Source organism: Hemiscyllium ocellatum, chromosome 7 (genome assembly GCF_020745735.1).
Source record: "Hemiscyllium ocellatum isolate sHemOce1 chromosome 7, sHemOce1.pat.X.cur, whole genome shotgun sequence".
Taxonomy (NCBI): Eukaryota; Metazoa; Chordata; class Chondrichthyes; order Orectolobiformes; family Hemiscylliidae; genus Hemiscyllium; species Hemiscyllium ocellatum.
Genome location: NC_083407.1, coordinates 114,434,782 through 114,459,794, shown reverse-complemented (window position 1 = coordinate 114,459,794; position 25,013 = coordinate 114,434,782). Strand labels below are relative to the sequence as shown.

General features: G+C 43.7%; 1 protein-coding gene across 5 annotated transcripts in view; it reads left to right on the top strand.

The window, feature by feature from the left end:
• Positions 1-25,013, top strand: part of LOC132817282 (caspase-8-like) — a 70,448-nt gene that overhangs the window by 11,150 nt on the left and 34,285 nt on the right. For all 5 annotated transcript variants that reach the window (XM_060827693.1, XM_060827692.1, XM_060827691.1 and 2 more), the window contains exon 2: positions 9,668-9,964. In XM_060827693.1, the coding sequence (XP_060683676.1) occupies positions 9,684-9,964 (281 nt within the window). In that variant the 5' untranslated portion in view covers positions 9,668-9,683. The remainder of the gene's footprint in view (positions 1-9,667; positions 9,965-25,013) is intronic.

Below are 25,013 nucleotides of genomic sequence, written 5' to 3'. Positions count from 1 at the left end.
ACTTCTAGAAACTTGACATTCTAGACTCTCTCCACCTCAGCTCAATTGACGTAGATAGGGGCATATTCTCTTCCTTGTTTCCTGAACTCAATCATCAGTTCTTTTGTTTAGCCGACTGTTATCATTGCATCATGACGCCAAGCCCTCTATCTCCTTTCTGTATTCTGACTCATCGTTGCTTGATATCCATCCTACCATGGTGGCGTCATCAGCAAACTTGTAGATGATGTTCATTTGGAATTTGGCTTCACGGTCATTGGTATACAGGGAATGCATCTTTGTGGGATGCCAGTGATGAGAATAATTCTGAAGGCAGAGCTGTTGTCTATGTTGATTGATTGCGGTCTGTAGGTCAGGAAGCTGAGGATCCAGTTGAAGAGGGTGGAGATGAGACCTTGGTCTCAGAGTTTTGAGATCAGTCTCCAAGAGATTATGATGTTGAAGGCAGAGCTGTGGTTGATGAGTAGGAACGTAATGTTGGTATCCTTGTTATCCAGATGTCCTAAGGATGAGTGTAGGACTAAGGAAATGGCGTACGGCATGGACCAGTTTTGCCGGTAGGCAAGTTGTAGGCGATCGAGGCTGTCTGGGAGATGAGCGTTGATATAAGCCATGACCAGCTTATTGAAGCACGTCATGATTATGGAGGTCAGAGCCACTGGGCAGTACTCATTAAGGCATATTGCATGTGTTCTGTTTGGTGCTGGAATGATGGTGATCTTCCTGAGGCAGGTGGCGACTTCGGCTTGCAGAAAGGGAGAGGTTGTAGATGTCAGTGAGTGCCTCTGCCAGCCGGTCCACACATGATCTAAATGCATGGCCAGAAACTCTATCTGGGTCCATCGCTTTCTTTGGGTTGACTCTCAGGAAGACTGATCTGACATCTGCAGTGGTGACAGAGGGAACAAGTGTGCCTGGCATTGTCAGAGCAGATGACACGGTGCCATTGGCATTCTCTTGAACTTAGCATAGAAAGCATTGAGCGCATCTGGGAGGGATGTGTTTTTTGTCTGCTATCATTTTGTATCCCGTTATATTGTGTAAGCCTTGATGCAGGTGGTGGGTGTCTGTGTGGTTGATTTAGGCCCCTAACCTGGTCTGGTACTGCCATGTGGCATCCTTAGTATCCACCCAGGAGAAGAATATGGAGGTTAGTGAGATTAGTGTGGAGCATGCTAATATCCCAGGGCATTCTGAGATCAAGAAAAAGTGGTGTTGGGTCCCTTGAAGAGCATTAAGATGGATAAGTCCCCAAGGCTGATGGTATCTAAGCCAGATTCACGAACGGGGTAAGAGTGGAGATTGCTGGGGCCTTGACCAAGATGTTTGTATCCTCATTAGCCCCTGGAGAGGTCCCGGAGGACTAGGCAAGTAACTAATGTTGTTCCTCTGTTGAAGAAGGAAAATAGAGAGAGTCCAGGAAACTATAGACTGGTGACTCTCATATTGGTGGATGGAAAGCTATTGGAGAGAATTCTGAGGGACAGGATTTATGTGCATTCGGAAAAGCATGGCCTAAATAGGTACAGTCAGCATGGCTTTGTGCAGGGCAGGTCGTGTCTTAATAACTTGATTGAATTTTTCGAGGAGGTGACGAAGGTGATTGAGGGTAGGTCAGTCAATGTTGTCTACATTGATTTTTGTAAAGCTTTCAACAAGGTTCCTCCATGGTAGGGTTATCCAGAAGGTTAAGATGCATAAGATCGACAGTGACTTGGTCACTTGGATTCAGATTTGGCTTGCCCATAGGAGACAGAGGGTAGTGGTGGAAGGGTGTTTTTCAGAATGGAAGACCATGAGTAGTGGTGTTCTGCAGGGATCTGTGCTGTTTGTGATATCAGTGTGGAAGCCAGGCATTCGACTCATTGAGTCCAGACCGACCCTCCAAAGAGCATCCCACTCGGACACACCCCCAACCCTATCCCCGTAACCCTGCATTTCCCATTGATAATCCATCTAGCCTGCACATTCCTGGATACCACGGCGCAATTTAGTTTGGCCAATCCACTTAACCTGCATATCTTTGGACTGTGGGAGGAAAGTGGACCACCTGGAGGAAATCCATGCAGCCACAGCAAGAATGTACAAACTCCACACAGTCACCCAAGGGTGGAAACAAACCCATGTCCCTGGATTTGTGAGGTAGCAGTGCTAACCACTGAGCCACTGTGCCGCCCATATATAAATGACTTGGATGAAAATGTAGATGGTGGATTTGTAAGTTTGTAGACAGCACAAAGAGCAGTGGAGTTGTGGATAGTGTAGAAGGTTGGCAAAGGATTCAGCGGGAGTCGCATATGAGCAGAGAAATGGAGTTTTAATCCGGGCAACTGTGAGGTGCTACACTTTGGGAGGTCAAATGTTAAGGAAGAGTATTGCTAATGTCAGGACCCTGAACAGCATTGATGTACAGAGGGATCCTGGAGTTTAAATCCTTAGTTCCCTGAAAGTGGCCACTCAAGTAGATAGGGCGGTAAAGAAGGTGTATGCCATGCTTACCTTTATTGGTTGCGGAATTGAGTACAGGAATCAGGATGTCATGTTGCAGCTTTATAAGACTTTGGTTAAGTCACACTTAGAGTACTGTGTTCAGTTCTGGTCGCCACATTACAGGAAGGATGTGGAGGCTTTGGAGAAAATCTTATCAGGATGCTGCCTGGATTAGAGAGTGTGAGCTAAAAGGAGAGGCGAGAAAAATCTTGGGTTGTTTTCTCTAGAGCAGCAGAGGCTGAGAGGAGACTTAATATAAGTCTATACAATTAAGGAATGTATAGATAGGGTTGACGGTCAGAATCTTTTTACCAGAGTTGAAGTATCTAAAATTGGAGGGGGAGGGCACGCGTTTAAGGTCAAAGGAGTTGAGGGACAAATGTTTTTGCACAGTGGTAGGCGTCTGGAACGTTCTGCTAGGGATGATGGTGGAGGCAAGTACAATAAAGGGTGTATAAGGGACCTTTACATAATTACATGAAAATGCAAGGAATGGAGGGATATGGACCAAAGGTAGGTAGAAGAGATTAGTTTAATTTGGCATCTTATTATGCACAGCATCGTGGGTCAATGGGCCCATTCCTGTGCTGTACTGTTCTATGTTCTAAACACATTTAAAGTTAACACAAATGCATAGAAGGAATACAGAATGGGGTAGGCTATGTTGGTAAAATTAGAATCCATTGAAAGTAAAAAGTGTTTAGAGTCAGCAATTCAGTGGCTTGGCTGGTTTCCGGCTGAATTTCATAGTTCTGATTTAAAGTTGGTTGTACATCTGGAGATAGTATGTTGGGCTGAGTTCTTTTATGAAATCTCTGTCCGTAGCAGAGTGTGGATTTTCCCAGATGGGAAATCTGGGAAGCAGAAGTCACCTTCCTTGGGATTTCTCTCTCCGTATCTCAACTGCTTGTCCTCCGTTCTAGTGAGAAAGCATAGGCTTAAAACATGTGAAGAGTTGGCTTGTTATCTGTCCTTCTTTTTTCCTCCAACTAGCAGGTGTGAGCCAAATAAAGCCATTCCAAGTGTGAGCTGATTAGCCCCTGTATTAGCCAGGGTGCCACTGTCTAAATGATTTCAGAAAATGTAAAAGCTCAAGTGATTTGGTAATACCCTGTTAACAGGTCAGGGGATGTGGCTCTTTAACATAGCCCAGGTGAGGTTTTGGTGGGTTTTGCAGACTCGCTATCTTAATTCCAACGGATTGATATGTGTGATGTATAATATATGTACAGGTTGGAGTAGCTTTCTTTGACTATGATCTCAAGCGACCCTTCAATTGTTTTAAAACGTAATGCGTCTGTTATTAAAAAGTTGTATTTATGTTTCAATCTGGTGGATTATAAACTATTATTTGATTCAAGCACATCTTCACGTAGATATGCCACAGATACCCTCCCAACCCGAGGAGGGCACTGTTAATAAAATCTAACCTCAATCCGATCAGCCAGAAAAAAAGAATAAAACTCAATCAAGAAGTGTTTCGAATGACTAATTATGCAATAAATGTCTGTGGTGACCATTGGTTAACAGTGACCAGGAGTGTATCAGCAGTCACTGCATGATTCATCTCCAGATGCACGTGCATGCAGAGAAGACAAGGAAACACAGCTCAAGCAGAATGACCAATTCCACAGGTTCAAATAGACAAGTGGAGGAACCACGCCAATTTTCTTGATGTTTAAGTAGTGATATTTTAATTGGCTACATTTCAACAGTATTCCTGTGTGCATTTGGGAATCCAAGGGGTGGCATGCTGACTCATTAGTTAACACCGCTATCTCAGTGTCAGGCACCCAGATTCTATCCCAGCCACAGGCGACCATCCTGTATGGTGTTTGCACGTTCTGTGTCTGTGTGGGTTTCCTCCAGGTTCTCTGGTTTCCTCCCACAGCCCAAAGATGTGCAGGTTAGATGGATTGGCCATGGTGTCCAGGAATGTGCAGGTGGATTAGCCATGGGAAATGCAAGGTTGGGGTGAGGGTGAGATGTTCTTTGGAGATTTGGTTGGCACTCGATGGGCCGAATGGCGTACTTCCACGCTGTAGGGATTCTGTGATCTTTAAGACACCCAATGATTAACAAAGGGAGCAGGAATTCCTGCTCTGATTCTGCTTCCTTTGTTAATCAGTTTAATGCAGCTATGAAAGCCACTTTATACGTGGAAAAGATCTACAAATAAAATGATGGAAGAACCAGATTTTGGTTGAGGGAAGAATGTTTCCGAGCAAATATGAAGCCATATTTTACTTTTATTCCTTCACAGAATTCTTGCTTCATTGTTAATCTGAAATACAGCATTTATTACAATGGAAGTAGATGATTTCAATAGCTTGTGGCCAACATGGTGGCACGGTGGCTCAGTGGTTAGCACTGCTGCCTCAGCACCAGGATCCTAGGTTCAATTCTGGCCTCGGGTGACTGTCTGTGTGGAGTTAGCACATTCTCCCCATTTCTGCGTGGGTTTCCTCTGGGTGCTTTGGTTTCCTCCCACAGTCACAAAGATGTGCAGGTCAGGTGAATTGGCCTTGCTGAATTGCCCATATGCTAGTGCATTAGTCAGAGGGAAATGGGTCTGGGTGGGTTACTCTTCGGAGGGTCAGAGTGGCCTGGTTAGGCTAAAGGCCCTTGTTTCCACACTGCAGGGAATCTAATCAAAAACTAAAGGGGAGAGTATTACCTCTGTCCATTTGAATAGGACTGTTCTGTTGTCCCCATTTGTTTGACACAGTAAATTGGTTGCAGATTCCTTTGTTGTCTTGGGGATGTGAAGCATCTGCTGACCTGTTAAACAGATATGCACTCAATCCTTCTTCTATGCACAAGTTCTGTAATGAGGTTTGAACCTGTGATCTTCCAAGTATGTGCCAAGTTAATATTTACCAAGTGCCTCAGTCTCCATCAAGGACTAGACAGTGTATGAGGCTCACCAGCACTTTCCCCATTCCTCTTTAACATGAATATAAAATTCCCACATCTCTTAAATTTAATGCTTAGATAGTCTCTCCACTTCTTCTTCCACAAGCTGCAAAACAATCAGTATCAAGCCACTGACTACACTGAAATGACGTTATAACTCCTCTGTTTCGACTTCCTCTTTTCCATGGTTAACCAGATCTTTCATCCATTCACCTAAGTTCCTGTATCTACTCTTACGGCAAACCCCCCCCTCACCAACTACCTAAATCTGAATAGTCATTTGTGGAAAGATTAATTTATAACTTGGTGACACTTGTGGTGGGACCCTAAACAGTAATAAGACAAGAGAAGGTTAGAGTCATAGAGGCATACAGCACGGAAACGGGCCCTTCAGTCCACTTTATCCATGTCAACCAAATTTCCTCTATTCACGGACCTATCCGAATGTCTTTCAGATTTTGTAACTGTACCTGCATTTACCACTTCTTCTGGCAGTTCATTCCACCTACGAACCATCCCCTTTGATTTAAAAAAAAAGTTGCCCCTCAGGTTCGTGTTAAATCTTTCCCCTCTCACTTTAAAATATGCCCCTGGTTTTGAATTCCCCCACCCTAGGGAAAAGGCCTTTGCTATTCACTTTATTAATGCCCGTCATGATTTATGACCCTTTTATGAGGTAACTCCTTAACCTCCTAAGCTGCAGTTAAAAAAACGTTCCAGTCTATCCTTAGAACTCAAACCCTTCAGTCCTAGCAACATCTGGTAAATCTTTTGTGAACCCATTCCAATTTTACAGGGTGGCTGTACACAGTATTCCAAAAGTGGCCTCACCAATGTCCTGTACAACCTCAACATGACTTCCTAGCTCCCCTTCTCCATGGTCTGAGCAATAAAGGCAAGCCTCTATCGCAGCTTTCAAAGAACTACGTACATAAACCCCTGGGTGTCTCTGTTCGATAACACTACCCAAGGTCCTACTGTTAATTGTATAAGTCCAGCCCATTTTTGGTTTTACTAAAATGCAATATCTCTCATTTTTCCAAATTAAACTCCATCTGCCACTCCATACGCCATTGGCCCAATTGATCACGATGCCTTTGTACACTTAGATAAACTTCTCCACTGTTGATAATGCCACACGTTTTTGTTTCATTGCAAACTAATTAACAATTTCTCCTAAATTCTCATCAAAGTCATTTATATAAATGACAAACAACAGTTGGACCCAGCATCTCTCCCTGTAGAACATGGCTGGTCACAGGCCTCCAGTCCAAAAAATAACCCTCCACCACCATCTTCTGTCTCCTACCATCAAACCAATTTTCTGTCCAATTGGCAAGCTCTCCCTGAATCCCATATAATCTAACGTCACTGATTAGGTGAATCGACATTTCGGGCATAAGCCCTTCTTCTTGTATTTATGTAAAAGTCCCTTATGCCCGAAACGTCGATTCTCCTGCTCCTTGGATGCTGCCTGACCTGCTGCTCTTTTCCAGCAACACATTTTTCAGCTCTGATCTCCAGCATCTGCAGTCCTCACTTTCTCCTAACTTCACTGATTAGTCTACCACATGGAACTTTGTCAAAGCCTTTACTAAGGTCTACATAGACAACGTCTACCGCTCTGCCTTTATCTACGTCCTTGGTCACCTTAAAAAACATCACTGACTTGAGGCTTACTAGTCTGTAGTTCACTGGTTTCTCTTTCTAGCCTTTCTTAAATAAAAGCACAACATTAGCCACCCTCCAGTCCTCTGACACCTCACCCACGGTTGGTAATGATACATATCTCTGCTAGGTGTCCCGCAATTTCTACCCTCCTTTTCCCACAATGTCCTGGGATAGACTTAATCAGGTCCTGGAGATGTAAACACATTTATGTTTTTTAAGACCTCTGGCCCTTGCTCTTCTGTAATGTGGACTGTTTTCAAGAAATCAAAGGATCGATGCTGGATCCATTATTGTTCAACATTTATATTGTGGTTAGTAAGTTTACAGATGACACCAAAATTGGTGGTATAGTGGACAGTAAGAGGTTATCTAAGAGTGACAGGATCTTGATCAAATGGATCAAGGAAGGACAAATGGACTTTAATTTAGATCAATGCGAAGTGTTGCATTTTTGTAAGACAAACCAGGGCAAGACTTGTTCATGTTTGAGCCCTGAAGAATGCTGTCGAACATAGGGACCTGAGGATACTTGTATATTGTTGCTTGAAAGTGGTGTCACAAGAAGACAAGGTGGTGATAAAGTGTTTTGCACTCTTTCCTTCATTGGTCAGACCATTCAGTACAGGAGTTGGAATGTCATGTTACAGCTGTACAGACGTTGGTAACATTACAGTTGGAGTACTGCATTCAATTCTAGTTGCCCTGCTGTAGGTAGGACATTATTAAACTGGAAAGGATGCAAAAATAATGTACAAGGATGTTATTGAGAGGTTGGTTAGGCTGGAACCTTTTTGCTGGAGTGTAGGAGGCTAAGGAGTGACCTTATAATAGTTTATAAAATGTGGGGTGAATAGCCAAGGTTTTAGAATTAGAATCCCTACAGGTCCTTTGGCCCAACAAGTGTACACCAACCCTCCAAAGAGTTGCCCACCCAGACCTATTCTCTTTGCATTTAGCCCCTGACTAATGCACCTAGCCTACCCATCCCTGAACACCATGGACAATTTAGCATAGCCAATGCAGTGAACCTGCACATCTTTGGACTGTGGGAGGAGACCGCAGCACCCAGAGGAAACCCACTCAGACATGGGGAGAATGTGCAAACTCCACACAGACAGTTACCCGAGGCTGGAATCGAACCCGGGTGCCTGGTGTTGTGAGGCAGCCGTGCTAACTACTGGGCCAACATGCTGCCCCTTTTTTTTTGTAACCACCACCATATTTTATTTTATAAATTAAAAAAAATCATGGCATGATGTAGCGCAAGACATCCGTCATACTGTTTTGCTTATGCTAGCTTGACTAATCAACACCACTCCCTGCCTCTTTCTCCACAGTCCTGCAGTTTTATCTTTTTAGGTATTTTATCTAATTTCCTTTTGAAAGTTAGGTGATTCTAGATCACAACTCACTCACATTACCTTAATCTCTGTTTGCTGATTACTAACATTCTGGTCAGTGGGGACACTTTCTCTGTATTCATCCATGAAAACTCTTCTCCCCACCCCCCAATCCTGAGAAAATTCAATCCATCATGGGACAATCAAACAGGGGACCGCCTCCTGCCACCCTTACATGATTGTCAGAACCTGCAACAGATTGTTAATTACTGACTATCCTACCTGTAATCCTGCATTTCCCACTGTTAATCCACCTAGTCTGCACATCCAATGGGTAATTAAGCATGGCCAATCCACCTAGCCTGCACATCTTTCTACCCATGGTAGGAGAATCCAAAACTAGATTGCATGGGCTTAAGGTGAGAGGAGAAGGATTTAAAAGGGGCCCGATGGGCACCTTTTTCAGACCGAGGGTGATGCAGATATGGAATGAATTGCAAGAGGAAGCAGTGGAAGTGTGTTGTTGTACAATTACAACATTCAAAAGCTATTTGGACAGTGCACAGATAAGAAGGGTTTACAGAGATATGGGCCAAATGCAGGCAAATTCAGTTTTGGAAACTTGGTCAGCAGAGGCAAGTCGGGCCAAAAGGCCTTTTCTCTGTGCTGTATGGCTCTGTAATTCTGAGATAACGCAGCCTAATGCTTTAGAGCTGAACCCTGACAAGAAACATGACGTTCAGTGAAAGGGTAGCAAGAAAAGCTGAAAACAAACATTGGCACTGAAGATTTGAAATATTGTGAGGTAATGTGAAGTTGAACCATAGTCCAAACTGTTCATCAGAAATGAAACTTGGCTGTGGATGTGGAACTGTGCAATCTAATTCCACAGCTGCAAGTGTGTTGCTGGTCAAAGCACAGCAGGCCAGGCAGCATCTCAGGAATAGAGAATTCGACGTTTCGAGCATAAGCCCTTCATCCATTCCTGATGAAGGGCTTATGCTCGAAACGTCGAATTCTCTATTCCTGAGATGCTGCCTGGCCTGCTGTGCTTTGACCAGCAACACATTTGCAGCTGTGATCTCCAGCATCTGCAGACCTCATTTTTTAATCTAATTCCACAGCCAGTATCTCCCCTGAAGTGGCCGAAGAAGGAATGGATTCTTATGAACATTTTATTCAGGGCAATGTCTTAACATCTTTAGGAGAATGAAAATTGTTACTGAACCCAAATTTTGCTTTTGTTTTAGGAGACTGGAGGAGAAGATGGATGTTAACTCCAACAGTTTATATGAAGTAAGCATGGAATTGGATAAAGAAGAATTGGGGGACTTGAAGTTTCTGTGCACTGATCACCTGCAAGCGGGCAAGGGGATAGCCAGTGCACAGGATCTGTTCAGAGAACTGCAGCAACAAGACTTGGATATTATCCCTGAACTCCTGTATCAAATCCAACGCTTTGACTTACTCAATCTTCTTGGAAAACGGAAAGCAGACATAGAACACCTTTTTCAACAACCTGAAAATTCCAAGATCTCATATTACAGGTTTGCTTTGGATTATTGATTTTTGTTTTCCAAAGCTTGAGTGATTTCATAGTTGGTATGCACTCCATGGAGTGTTGCTATTCTATTTGACAATGGAAAACTAATTGTTCTTATCGTTTTTTTTACACACTTTCCAGCAATCATTATAAGACTGATAGATTAGTATTCATGTAGCACACATTTATAACTTGAGGATGTGACCAAAATGCTTTACAGCCAATGTAAAACTTCTGAAAAGTGGACACACTGGTATGTGTAGAAATGTACAATATAGTCAAAAGAAGTTGGTAAAATTGGCTTTCTAATTTACATGTTGAAAGGAAATTAAAAGTTTCAGCTCTTGAGGGAACAAGACAAATCAATATTGCTTTCATTGCTCAGTTCTTTGAGTATAGGAGTTGGGATGTTATGTTGAGGTTGTACAGGACATTGGTGAGGCCAATTATGTTTGGCATAGACTGGTTGGATCGAAGGGTTTGTGTCCCTGCTGTATGATTCTGATTCTGAGTAGAGAAGGGGGATCGGACCTGACATCTTCTAGCCCATCAGTTTGTTCAGACATTCACTTTACCAGTTTCCTTTGGGGCTATTTGTGCACCACCCATGGCAAGTTTGAATTAAATGTTACCACATACATTATTTTCAATGTTACAACACGTACAAAACACTGAATAGATTAGAACTTTGCATCTCACACTCAGCTGATTGTTGTTTCATAGAACAGTGTGTTGTCCCATTTCCCACCCTCAGTTGAAGCAAAACACTCAGACACAGTATAATTTTACCTCCTTCATCTTTATTCCGGGCCCTGGAGGGAGAGAGAATGATCGCACATGTGCGCAGGGACATGAGTTCACCGTCTTCTCTGGAACAGCAGTTTCTCAATGAACTAGATAGCCATTTTACAGAGAGGAGCATCCAGATAAGGCAACATACTTTAATTGGGTGACCATTACAATCAGCGAGTGTCAATAGTAAAGATTAAGCCATCTGTAGTTACACAATGAATAACTTCACATAATTAATACTTTTCTCCTTGTTAGCTGACCTTGCATACTGAATGCTTCTAATATTGTTAAATGGCTCTACGTAAAGACTGCTTTTCATTCTTGTTAACCTGTTTCCCTTACCCACCAGCACTCCATTGTTAACTGTAAGTTCTTATCTGATCTGAGTCATGCTCAGCTGAACCACTTGTTTCACAACACTCTCTCCCTGCTTGCTTATACCCTATACCCATTCTTAAGTGCAGCATAGAAGGTAGGCATTCAGCTCACTGAGTTTGCACTGGTTCATTCAAAGAGCATGACAGCTAGTTCCACTTGTAGTTGGCGGTCAAATAAGTGTTCTTATACAAGTTTATATAACTTCCTGACTTTTGTAATGTAAATGCTTGTGAATTTTTTTGTTATTCTTCAATATTTCCTTGTTAGTCGAGAATCTATCAGGAGTGGTTGGGAATGTGGGGTTGAGGCCAAACTCAAATTAGCCATGATCTTACTGATTGGCAGAGCAGGAGTGAATGGCCAAAAGGCCTATTCCTGCTCCTGATTTGTGTGTTCATATGTGTTACGTCTGTATTCTGTCCTGTCACCTTTGGAGATTTGTGCACAGAAGGCTTAGGTTTCTCTCTGCATCCTTGCAAGCCCTTTAACATTAACCCATTCAGCATTTTCTCTCATTCTTCCAACCAAAACCTGTGGTAATTTCTATTTCACACGGCTCTGCTGATTTTATCTGCCTGTTTTATTAGAATTCCAAATTTCAGATGTTCTGCACATTTCAAAATTGTGCCTTCTGCTAGTTCATAGATGTAAACTCAGCAATGGTCACTCCCATTGAACTTTGGGGAAGGCTGCTATAAATCTCCACTCAGCCGACAAAAAAAACACTCACCACAACTTTGTTTTGCATCTTATCACTAATTTTGTATCCATGCTACAGCCACTCTTATCCCACGGGGTTCAATTTTGCCATAAAATCAGCATGTGATAACTTTTCTAAAAAGTCTCAACACATTATTGGACTATGTAAAGCTATCCTCAATAATAAGTGATAAGAAGAATCTTGGCTGCCTTTTGTTTATGCCTTCCTTATTCCTTCCTGGAAATGGTACAATTTACTTGAATCCAAGCTACCAAAGGTGACTTATTAAACAGCTGAACCGAGAGCATTTCTTTATACTGAGTGAGTCATTCATAAGGGTTTAATTTGTTTGTACTTAGGGTAGAATAGATTTGTCATACTATTTTACAACTCATCATCAGCAAACGTATTTTCTGTTCTGCCAAGAACACGTAATGTAATTGGTATCATGTTAATGCAACATTTTCTTGACACTTGACTTCATCAAGGACAAATGTGTTCAAACTCTTTAAGGAGGTAACCAACAAATTAGACAAAGGAGGGCCAGTAGACACAATTTATTTGGATTTCCAGAAGGTCTTGGACAAGGTGTCACAGAGGAGGCTGCAAAATAAAATAAGAACTTGTTAGAGGCAAGGTACTGGAATGGATAGAAAATTGGCTAATTGGCAGAAGGCACAGACGCAGGATAAAGGGGTCTTTTTCAGGATGGCAGATGATGACTAGTGGAGCTGCACTAGTTGGGACCACAGTTATTCACATTATGCATAAACGATCTGGACAAAGGAACTGAGGGCATTGTTACTGAGTTTGCAGACTAGTAGGCCAAGAAATGGCAGGTGGAGTTTAATGCAGATAAATGCAAGGTGCTGCATTTTGGTAAGACAAACCAGGGTAGGACTTTCACAGGGTCCTGGGGCATGTTAGATAACAAAAGACCTAGGGGTGCATGTACGTACATCCTTGAAAATGGCATTACTGGTAGATAGGGTGGTGCCTTTATCAGTCAGAGCAGTGAGTACGGGAGTTGGGATGTCGTGTTACAGCTGTACAAGACAGTGGTGTAGAATTCTGATCGCTCTGGTACAGGAAGGATGTTTTTAAACTGGAAAGGGTGCAAAATATATTGACAAGAATATTACCAAGACTGCAAGGTTTGAGTTATAAGGAGAGGCTGGATAGGCTAGGACAGATGTTGACTTAACTGTGCTGGGACCCTTTCACTGACCGGTGCCTCCATTGTCTTCACTGAGGACTTCTCCCGAAAAATGCTGAGACATGGTTGCCTGCGCATGCAGTTTTTTGCCATGTAAGCTTTGACATTTGGAGCAAGTGTGAGATGGATGTAGCACACTGCAGTATAGCAAAAGGTGCTGAGGACAGAGTTACACAGCAGGGTAACAGGCTCTGTGGCACAACTTGTCCATGCCAACCAGGTTTCCTGAACTGAACCCATCCCACTTGGCCCATATCTCTCTCTCAATGTTTCCTATCCATATACCTATCCAAGTATCTTTTAAATGTTGTAATGTTGTCAGGGTGGCATGGTGGCTCAGTGCCAGGTACCTGGGTTCGATGCCAGCCTCGGGTGACTGCGTGGAGTTTGTACATTATCCTTGTGTCTGTGTGGGTTTCCTCCAGGTGCTCAGGTTTCCTTTCACAGTCCAAAGATGTGCAGGTCAAGTGAATTGACTATTCTAAATTGCCCATTATGTTAGGTACATTAGTCTGAGGGAAATGGGTCTGGGTGGGTTACTCTTCCGAGCGTCCGTGTGGACTTGTTGGGCCAAATGGCCTGTTTCCACACTGTAGGGAGTCTAATCTAATTACCAGTCTTTACCACTTCCTCTGGTAGTTTGTTCCATATATGTACCACCCTCTGTGTGAAACATTGCCCCTCCGGTCTCCTTTAAAGCTTTCCTCTCTTACCTTAAACCTATGCCTCTAGTTTTGGACTCCCCTACCCTGGGAAAAGACATTGGCTATTCACCTTATTCCACTCTTCAGGATTCCATGATAAACACAGAATACTGGAGAAACTCAGCAGATTTGGCAGCATCAATGGAGAGAGAAACACTCTCTTTAGGATCCATTGATTTTTCATCAGAACTGAACATAGCTGAGAAAGGGTGGTATTTATGCTGATGGTGGGGTGAGGCAATGGAATGGGGGTGATTTATAAGAGTGCATGGAGATTTTGCCCAGACAGAGAGAGAGAGAAAGAGATAGGAAATCAAAGAAATTGCTGATTATAAGCTGAGAAAGACATAAATGCATGGGTAGGGCACTAATGAGAAGAGTAAAGTGTTGGTGGTAAGAGAGGTTGAGAAGTGCATGTGGTAACACATGGCACACAGTGTGGATCTCAGCTGTCAGCATGTACACTGGCAGAGGAGCATATGTGGAAAAGATGTTCACTCCACTAGAAGAGACTAAGACCCAAGGGCACAGCCTCAGAGTGAAGGATAACCCTTTAGAACTGAGATGAGGAGGAATTTCTTCAGCCAGAGGGTTGTTAATCTGTGGAAATCATTGCCGGACAGAGCTGTGGAGGGCAAGTCATTAAGTGTATTTAAGACGAAGATAGATGATATCTTTATTAATAGGAGGAATCAGGGAATATGCGGTGAACGATGAATGATGATTTATTGTCACTTATTCTCTCCGATGAGCAACACGGTAAAATACAATGAAAAGCTTCAACTGTTGCCACAATCCAGCATTATATTGATTAGTTTAAGATTAAAATGTTATAGTTGAGAGTCAATTTTCATTTGGTTGCCTTCACCATAAGGCCCGAATCCTGAGCTGCTGGACCAACAACGCCTGCACCATCACCCCTCTGCTGCCAGCGCTGGACCTACCAATGTCAGAGTCACCACTCTTCGAGTGCGATTGCTTTGTCGCTGGGCCCGCCCTGCCAGTGGGCCGCTGATGCCACATTCGCCTGGACCCCCACTCGCCCCCGCAACCGGGAACCCCCAACTCAGCTGCCACTGCCACCTTGCCAATAACCATGAGACCCTACTCCAGACCTACCGCAACCAGGAATCCTTGGCTCCACTGCTGCCTGGAGTCCTTGTTCTGAGCATACCACACTGCCACTGCTTCAGCCCCTACTTTACCGAGGCCTGAAGCCCCTGCCCTGGGCCTACCACAAGCAGGAGTCCTTGTTTCATTGAGGCTACTGCCTTGCCAATGCCTGGAGTCCCCAATCTGGGCTTACCACTCCACCAATCCCTCACTAAGGCCTGGAGTCCCCGTTACAGGCCTACCACAACCAAGAGTCCCCAGCTCTGCTGCCAGATCAGTCTGCTGCCCTGCCAAGACTCCTGCTGTGCCCACCCTCCTCTGCGATGTCACCGTCATGCCACTGCTGACAGGAAGAGGATAAAGGAGAAAGAAAGAAGACAAAAAGGGGAAAGAAAGAAGGGAGGAAGTGGCCAGTTCGGAGTGGACTGACGCAGGAGCCTGCCTTCCTGGTGCTGCCATCTTGGATTGTAACAAAGTGTGATGGCAGGAGAATGGGGTTGAGAAACATACCAGCCATGATCAAATCGTGCAGCAGACTCAATGAGCTGAATGCCCTAATTCTGCCCCTATCCCCTTATGGTCTTATTGCTCCCATATGCTGTAGGTGCAACACGTCATCCAAACTGCCATCTCTATCATGTTCTATTTATTTATACTTGAAGAATCATTATTTTTTATTTTATTTATCTTTTTATTTTACTATAGTTCTTTTATTTTGATGAAAAAAGACAAGAGCTCCTTGAAAGTGGAGTCGCAGGTAGATAGGATAGTGAAGAAGGCATTTGGTATGCTCTCCTTTATTGGGCAGAGTATTGAGTACAGGAGTTGGGAGGTCATGTTGCGACTGTACAGGACATTGGTTAGGCCACTGTTGGAATATTGCGTGCAATTCTGGTCTCCTTCCTATTGGAAAGATGTTGTGAAACTTGAAAGGGTTCAGAAAAGATTTATAAGGATGTTGCCAGGATTGGAGGTTTTGAGCTACAGGGAGAGGCTGAACAAGCTGGGGCTGTTTTCCCTGGAGCGTCGGAGGCTGAGGGGTGACCTTATAGAGGTTTACAAAATTGAGGGGCATGGATAGGGTAAATAGACAAGTCTTTTCCCTGGGGTTGGGGGAGTACAGAACTAGAGGGCATAGGTTTAGGGTGAGAGGGGAAAGATATAAAAGAGACCTGAGGGGCAACGTTTTCACGCAGAGGGTGGTACGTGTATGGAATGAGCTACCAGAGGGTGTGGTGCAGGCTGGTACAATTGCAACATGTAAGAGGCATTTGGATGGGTATATGAATAGGAATGGTTTGGAGGAATATGGACCTGGTTCTGGCAGGTGGGACTGGATTGGGTTGGTATATCTGGTCGGCATGGACAGGTTGGACCGAAGGGTCTGTTTTCATGCTGTACATCTCTGACTCTAAGAGAGCTAAACACCAAGCTAAAGACCTTAAATTGACTTTAAAGAGTAGATGAACTCATCAATCCTGCTCCCTAATCAGATGCTTTGTTTTCCCAAATACCTTTCTCCTTTCTTCACTGAACTCTGTGTAATCTATTGTAGTCACACACAAGTGCCACATCACTTACAACTAATGTGTGCTTCCACCACTCTGGGCCTGCATCATCCGTTTTAGTTGTTTCTGAATATAGCTGTTGTTTTAATGGCACATTTGAAAAACTTCTCAAAGCTCGCAACCACAGACGTCAATCTGTAGATTTGACTTTACTGTCCACTATCATATACAAACATGACCTCACCTGAGGAAAATCATACTGATTCTTGTTGGTTATTCCCGGTCTCTCCAATTCAGATTGTTATGAAGGTGTAGAGATGTACTGTACTTTTAAGAGAGTTGAAAAGCTAGCAAGGACTGACTGACACAGCACAGAGTTCTAAACCAAGGAGGAATGTAACACCTGGTGGAAACAAATAGCTGCAGCTGAGTTGCCATCAAACAAAGACAAATTCAAATTTGACCAATCAGTTTAAATTATGCCCCAAGATTGCAAAATCCAATTAAATTTGAATTTAGTATTCGAATAATATTAAAACCAGTGAAACGATCTAATGTTTTGGGGTATAAAACTGGACATCTTGAACCGTTAGATAGAGAAATGCCAAAGACCTGCAAATATAGTCTGCCAGCTGAAGAGCTCTCTGAAAGGAACCTGTCTGTGAGGGTTTGTGCAGGAGAACATCGAGGCCAACCTGGAGAGGATCTACAGAGGAGAATCGACTGGTTTTGAAACATGATTCTTTCTTGGAAAAACTTAATCAGATTTTTTTTAATTGGACTAATGTTGTAGAGTGGGTGGTAAAAGATAGATTTAAGAGAAAGGAATTGGAAATGGTTGTTGGGTTTAATATTCCCCGTTGGACTTACAGAATAAAGTTGTTAATTTTTACTCTAAATAGTGACTTCTGGAATAGTTCTTTGCCTCTCGTATTTTAACAGATTACAGCACAGGATGAATCTTTTCTGTGTTGCGGGTTTAAATTAGTAGGGGGGTTTACCCCATGTCATAACAAGATTAATTCCGTCCCTCAGAATTGCTTCCAATAGTTTCTCCCCCACCAAGGTTAGACCGGCCAGCTTGTAGTTTTCTGATTTATCCTTTATTCCCTTCTCAAATAATGGTATCACACTAGCTATCGCCAGTTCTCTTGCTCCTCTCCTGTAGCCAGAGAGGAATTACATTTTTTTTGCAAGCTCCCCTGTTATTTCCTCTTGTATCTCGTTCAACAACCTGGGATACATTTCATCCAATCCTGGAGCTTGGGATACTATCAAGTTTGCTTGACCACTCAGCAGCCCCTCTCTGTCTATGAAAAAATTCTTTACTTTCCTCACAGACCTCTGCTTTTGCATGTCATTTATGTAATGAGTTAGCTGAGAAGACAAAAAGCATGGTTAGTAATTTTACGGGTGACATAGCAACAGTGAAGAAGGTTATCTAAGATGACAAAGTGTTCTTGGCTGATTGGGTCATTGGGCTAAGGAATGGCAGATGGAATTTAATTTGGGTAAATGCGTGGTATTGGGAAAACCAAGAACAGCAGGAATTATACAATTTAAATAGGGGCCTTGGGTAGTATTGTAGAACAGAGACCTGAGGGTTCAGGTTCATAGTTATTGAAGTTTACATCACATTAGACAGGGTGGTTAAGAAGATATCTAGCACGCTTACCTTCCTTACTCAGATCTTTGAGAATAGGAGCAGAAGCAGAAATTGCTGGAAAAGCTAAGCAAATCTGGCAGCATCTGTGGAGAGAAATGTGATCGAAGTTTGTGCGAAGATTTGTAGCTCGGGTGCTTGTTGTAGTGGTTCTGTTCGCCGAGCTGGAAGTTTTTGTTGTAAACGTTTCGTCCCCTGGCTAGGAGACATCATCAGTGCTGTGGAGCCTCCTGCGAAGCGCTTCTTTGATGTTTCTTCCGGCATTTATAGTGGTCTGTCCTTGCCGCTTCCGGGTGTCAGTTTCAGCTGTCCGCTGTAGTGATTGGTATATTGGGTCCAGGTCGATGTGTCTGTTGATGGAGTTTGTGGATGAATGCCATGCCTCTAGGAATTCCCTGGCTGTTCTCTATCTGGCTTGCCCTATGGTAGTAGTGTTTTCCCAGTGTGAGTTAACATTTCAGATCAAGTAACCCTTCTGTAGAACACCAGACCCAAACGTTAACTCTGATTTCTCTCCATGGATGCTGCCAGACCTGCTGAGCTTTTCCGGCAATTTCTGTTTTTGTTTCTGAGTTAGAGCATCTGCAGTTCTTCTGGCTTTTCTTTGAGTATAGGAGTTAGGAAATCATGTTGAAGCTGTACAGGATGTTGATGAGGCATCTTCTGGAGTACTGTGTCCAGTTCTGGTCACCCTGCCATAGAAAGGATATCATCAATCTGGACAGCGTTCAAAACAGATTTACCAGGACTTGCAGGTAATGGAAGGTTTGAGTGATAGAGAGAGGCTGGATAGGCTGAAGCACTGGAGGCTGAGAGGTGAGAGGTTTTTAAAATCTGGAAGAGTGTAGATGAGGTCAATGGCAGATTTCTTTTCCCTGAGGTGGGGGGGGGGGGAGGTGTTTCAAAACTAGGATGAGCAGAAAGATTTTAAAAAGGACATGAGGGACAATGTTTTCACACAGACAGTGGGTTTGTCTATGGAATGAACCTCCAGATGAAGAGTGGATGTAAAAATAGTTACAATGTTTAATATGGTCAGCATGGATTGGTTAGACCAAAGGGTCTGTTTCCATGCTGTATGACTCTATCACATCTGCTGTACTATGCACAATACTGATCATTTTATTTAAGAAAGAATGTAAATGTGTTAGAGACAGTTCAGAGAGGATTTACCAGGCTATTACCTGGAATGACAGTTGTTGACTCTAAATGGGATGAGGACCTGAAAAGTGATTATAGGGAGTTAGGTTTGAAGCTAAAAGACAGGACAAGCAGATAATAGTATCAGGATTACTACCAGTGCTATGAGCTAGTGAGGCTAGGAGTGCAGATGAATATGTGGCTGCAGAGCTGGTGTAGGAGGGAGGCCTTCAGATATGTGGATCATTGGGGTACATTCTGGGGAAAGTGGGACCTGTATAAGAAGGACAGGTTGCACCTGAACTAGAGGGGAACTAATATCCTGGGTGGGAGTTTGCTAGAGCTCTTCAGGAGGGTTCAAACTATTTTGGCGGCGGGGGGGGGGGGGGGGGGTTGGAACCGGAGCTACAGCTTATAGGATGGGGTAGCTGGTGAACAGGCAGATACAGCGTGCAGAGAGCCTGTGAGGAGGGATAGACTGGTGATAGGGCAAAGTTGCAGTCAGTGTGATAGGTTGAGGTGTGTCTATTTTAACACAAAGTATCAGGAGAAAGGGTGACGAACTCAGAGCATGGATCAGTACTTGGAATTATGGTGTTGTGGCCATTATGGAGATTTGGATATCACGGGCAGGAATGGTTATTGGATGTTCCAAAATTTAGATGTTTCAAAAGGAACAGCAGAGGTGGGGGGGGGGGGAGATAAAGGAGGTGGAGGTGTGGCATTACTAATCAGGGATAGTGTTACAGCTGCAGAAAGGGAGATTGTTGGGGAGTGTTTGTCCACAGAGTCCGTATGGGTGGAAGACAGAAACAGGAAAGGGGCAGTCACTTTATTGGGAGTCTTCTACAGGCCCCCCAATAGTAACAGAGACATGGAGGAGCAGATTGGGAGGCAGATTTTGGAAAGCTGTGGAAGTAACAGGGTTGTTGTCATGGATGATTTAACTTCCCTAATATTGATTGGAACCTCCTTTGTGCAAATAGTTTGGATGGAGCAGTTTTTGTCAGGTGTCCAGGAAAGATTCCTGACTCAATATGTAGCTTGGAGAAAGTGAGGACTTTCTGATGAAGGGCTAATGCCTGAAATGTCAACTCTTCTGCTGTTTGGATGCTGCCTGACCTGCGATGCTTTTCCACTGCCACACTTTTTTTGACTCAATATGTAGATAGGTTGACTAGAGGGGAGGCCACTTTGGATTTGGTGCTTGGCAATGGACAAGGCCAGGCTTCAGATCTCACAGTGGGACAGCATTTCAATGACAGTGATCACAACTCCCTCACCTTTATTCTACTCATGGAGAGGGAAAGGAGCAGATGGTATGGGAAAGTATTTAATTAGGGGAGGGGGATTACAATGCTATTAGGCAGAAATTGGGGTGCCTAAATTGGGAGCAGATGTTCTCAGGGAAATGCAAAACAGAGACGTGGCGGTTGTTTAGGAAGCATCTGCTGATGGTGCTGGACAGGTTTATCCCACTGAGACAAGGAAGGGATGGGAGGTTGAAAGAACTTTGGGTGACAAGGGATGTGGAACATCTAGTCAAGAGGAAGAAGGAAGGCTGAGGACGCAAGGATCAGATAGAGTTTTAGAGGATTTTGAGGTAGCTAGGAAGGAACTGAAGAATGGACTTAGAGCTAGAAGGGGGCATGAAAAAGCTTCAGTGGGTAGGATTAAGGAAAATCCCAAGGTGTTCTACATTTACGTGAGAAACAAGAGGATGCCCAGAGTGGGGGAAGTGCCGATCAGGGATAGTGGAGGGAACTTGTCTGGAGTCGGAGATGGTACGGGAGGTTCTTAATGAATACTTTGCTTCAGCATTCACTGTGAGAGGGACCTTGTGATTTGTGAGGACTGTGTGAAACAGGCTGATATGCTCAGACAGATTGATGTTAAGGAGGAGGGTTTGCAAAAAAGTTCAAAAAAACATAAGGATAGATAAGTCGTCTGAGCAAGACGGGATGCACCCAAGATTCCTATGGAAAGCGAGGGAAGAGATTGCTGCGCCTTTGGCAATGCTCTTTACATCCTCAGTGTTCACTGGAGTTGTGCCAGATGGATGGAGGGTGGGGGATGTTATTTTCTTGTTCAAGAAAGGGAATAGGGATAAAGCTGGGAATTACAGACTGGTCAGTCTTACATCTGTGGTGGGCAAATTATTGGAGAGGATTCTGAGAGACAGGAATTATGATTAGTTGGAAAACCATAGTTTGATTAGGGATTGTCAGCATGGCTTTGTGAGGGGCAGGTCATGCCCCACAAGCCTTATGGAATTATTTGTGGATGTGACAAAACACAATGATGAAGGTGGCACGGTGGATCAGTGGTTACCACTGCAGCCTCGTAGTGCCAGGGACTCCAGTTTGATTGCAGTCTCAGGCAACTGATTGGATGGAGTTTGCACATTTCTGCATGGGTTTATTCCAAGTGCTCCGGTTTCCTCCCATAGTCCAAAGATGTGCAGGTTAGGTGAATTGGCCATGCTAAACTGCCTATAGTGTTCAGGGATGTGTAGGCTAGGCTCATTAGTCGAGGTAAATGTAGAGTAATTAGGGAACGGGTCTAGGTGGGTTACTCTTCAGAGGGTCAGTGTGGACTTGTTGGGCCAAAGGTATTCTAGGATTCTATGTAGAAATCCTATGATTCTTTAAAAAAGGAATGCAGAGCAATGGATGTGGTGTAGCAAGGCTTTTAATAAGGTTCCCCATGAAAGGCTCATTCAGAAAGTAAGGAGGCATGGGATACAGGGAAATTTGGCTGTCCTGGATGCAGAATTGGCTGGCACATAGAGACAAAGGGTGATAGTTAATGGAAAGTCAGCCTGGAGCTCGGTTACCAGTAGTGTTCCGCAGGGATTGGTTCTGGGACCTCTTCTCTTTGTGACTTTTGTATATGTCTTGGTAGGGTCGGTTTGTGGAGTTGTGGATAGTGTGGAGAGCTGTTGTAGGTTGCAACGGGACCTTGACAGGATGCAGAACTGGGCTGAGAGGTGGCAGGAGTTCAACCTGGAAAAGTGTGAAGTGATTCATTTTGGAAGGCCAAATTTGAATGCAAATTACAGGGTTAAAGGCAGCATTCTTGGCAGTGTGGGGGAACACAGGGATCTTGGGGTCCATGTCCATAGATCCCTCAAATTTTCCACCCAAGGTGATAGGGTTGTTAAGATGATCTATGGTGTGTTGGCTTTCATGGGCAGGGGTATTGACTTTAAGAGCAGTGAGGTTATGCTGCAGCTCGAGAGAGAGCCCTGGTTAGACCACACTTGGAACATTGTTTTCAGTTCTGGTCGGCTCATCATAGGAAGGATGCGAAAGCTTTGGAGAGGGTGCAGAGGAGATTTACCAGGATGCTGTCTGGACTGGAGGGCATGTCTTATGAAGAAAGGTTGAGGGAGCTAAGGCTTTTCTCATTGGAGTGAAGAAGGGTGAGAGGTGACTTGATAGAGGTGTACAAGATGATGTGAGGAACGGACAGAAATGGCTATCACGAGTGGACTTAATTTTAAGGTGATTGGGAAGATGGTTTAGGGGAAATGTCAGAGGTCAGTTCTTTACACAGAGTGGTGGGTGCGTGAAATGCACTGCCAGTGGTGGTAGTAGTCAGATACATTAGGGACATTTAAGCGACTCTTTGATAGGGACATGGATGATAATAAAATGAAGGGTATGTAGGTTAGTTTGATCTTAGACGAGGATAAAAGGTTGGCACAACATTGAGGGCTGAAGGGCCTGTACTGTGCTGTCCTGTTCTATGTTCTTATGTTCTAGTTGGTTTATGAGGAAATGTTGGACAGGCAAGGCTTATATCTGGTGGAGTTAAAAAAGAGTAAGATGATTGAAACATGTGAAATCTCCCTGACAGGTCTCAACAGGATAGATGTAGAGAAGATATTTCCTTTGTGGGAGAACTTAGAACCACTTGTCATTGTTTAACATTCAGATGTTGCCCGTTTAAAACAGAGATTAGATGAAACTGTTTCTCTCAGAGGGTCGAGTTTTTGGCAAAGGTGTTGGAATCAGAATCCTTGACTATTTTTAAAATGCAGGTAGATTCTTGTTAAGCCAAGGGGGTGAAAGGTTATCAGGGTTAGGGGGTGAGGCATCTGATTGTCTGGGAATGCAGATACATATGTTTAATGCACAATTGGCTCACTCTAATTCAACTGCTACTGGTGAGATCTTTCCATGTACAGAGAGAGTGCATTTGTTGACATAACAACACTGGATTCCAAAGTAATTTGGTACAGATCAGTCTCCTGAAGACACTGAGAAATATTAGAAGATGCTATATAAATGCAATGTCCTCCTCTGTGTTGACGGGCCATATCCAGAACAGAGTGACATTCAAGACAAATTTCTTGTACAGCCCACCAATCATAGAGTTCCTCAGCGTATAAAGAGGCCATTTGTCTCATTGAGTCCACACTGACCCTCTGAAGAACATCTCACCCAATCCCAATCTTCTATTCATTCCCATGATCCCACATTTGCCATGACTAATCTGCCTGAGTCAGAAGTCACAGATTATAGTCCATCAGGTTGATTTGAAATCACAGGCTTTCAGAGTGCATCCCCTCGTCAGGCGAAATGAGAGGTGAGCACACAGAACGCCGAATTTATAGGCAGAGAGATCGAAAGATCGTACAACTGGTGTGAGTGAGTGTCGAATAATACGTCTCTGCAGATGACCAAGAGTATTAGACAGTGTGAGTAAAGTGTCAACAGCTGACTAACAAGCAAGAGGATGATCACTAAACCAATTAAATGAGGCAGAGAGATAATTACAAAAAAATTAAAATAAGGTGGTGCTGGAGATGAACTGAATGATTTGGAATAACATGATAGATATAAGAGTTGCATGCAGAGGGTCTAACCAAAGTAATAAGTAATCCAAAACTGTGCAAACTAATTAAGGTAGAGAGATCATTTCCAATTTATTGAGGTGGTGATGTCAAGACCGGACAGTAAGGATGGTTGAGGCCATCTTCTTGGGTACGGGAATTGGCTATCAGTTTCTGTTTTGTTGATTCTGTGTTGTTGTGTATCTTGAAGGCCGCCTTGGAGGACACTTACCCGAAGATCAGAGGCAAATGCCCTTGACCGCTGAACTAGGAGGGAACATTCCTGTCTGGTGATCGTTGTGCAGTGTCCATTTACTGTCATAGCATCTGCATGGTCTCACGAGTCGAGAAAGGATAGCAAAGATGATTCTGGGGAGGAGCAAGAGTAAAAGGGTAGTTCTTATGGAGGCTTTAACTTTCTAAATATTGACTGGGAATACTATAGTTTGAGTACTTTTAGATGGGTCAGTTTTAGTCCAATGTGTGCAGGAGGGTTTCCTGACACAGTATGTAGACAGGCCAACAAGGGGCGAGGCCACATTGGATTTGGTACTGGGTAATGAACCTGGCCAGGTGTTAGATTTGGAGGTAGGTGATCACTTTAGTGATAGTGACCACCATTCAGTTATGTTTAAATTAGCGAAAGCAAGGGATAGGTATATACCACAGGGCAAGAGTTATGGCTGGGGGAAAGGCAATTATGATATGCTGAGGCAAGATTTAGAGATGCAGAAGATGGAGAAGGAAACTGCAGGCAATGGGCACAATTTGAAATGTGGAGCTGATTAAAGGAACAGCTACTGTGTGTCCTTGATAAGTATGTACCTGTCAGGCAGGGAGGAAGTGGTTGAGCAAAGGAGCCGTGGTTTACTATAGAAGTTGAATCTCTTGTCAAGAGGAAGAAGGAGGCGTATGAAAGGATGAGATGTGAAGGCTCAGTTAGGACACTTGAGAGTTACAAGTTAGCCAGGAAAGACCTTAGGAGAGAGCTAAGAAGAG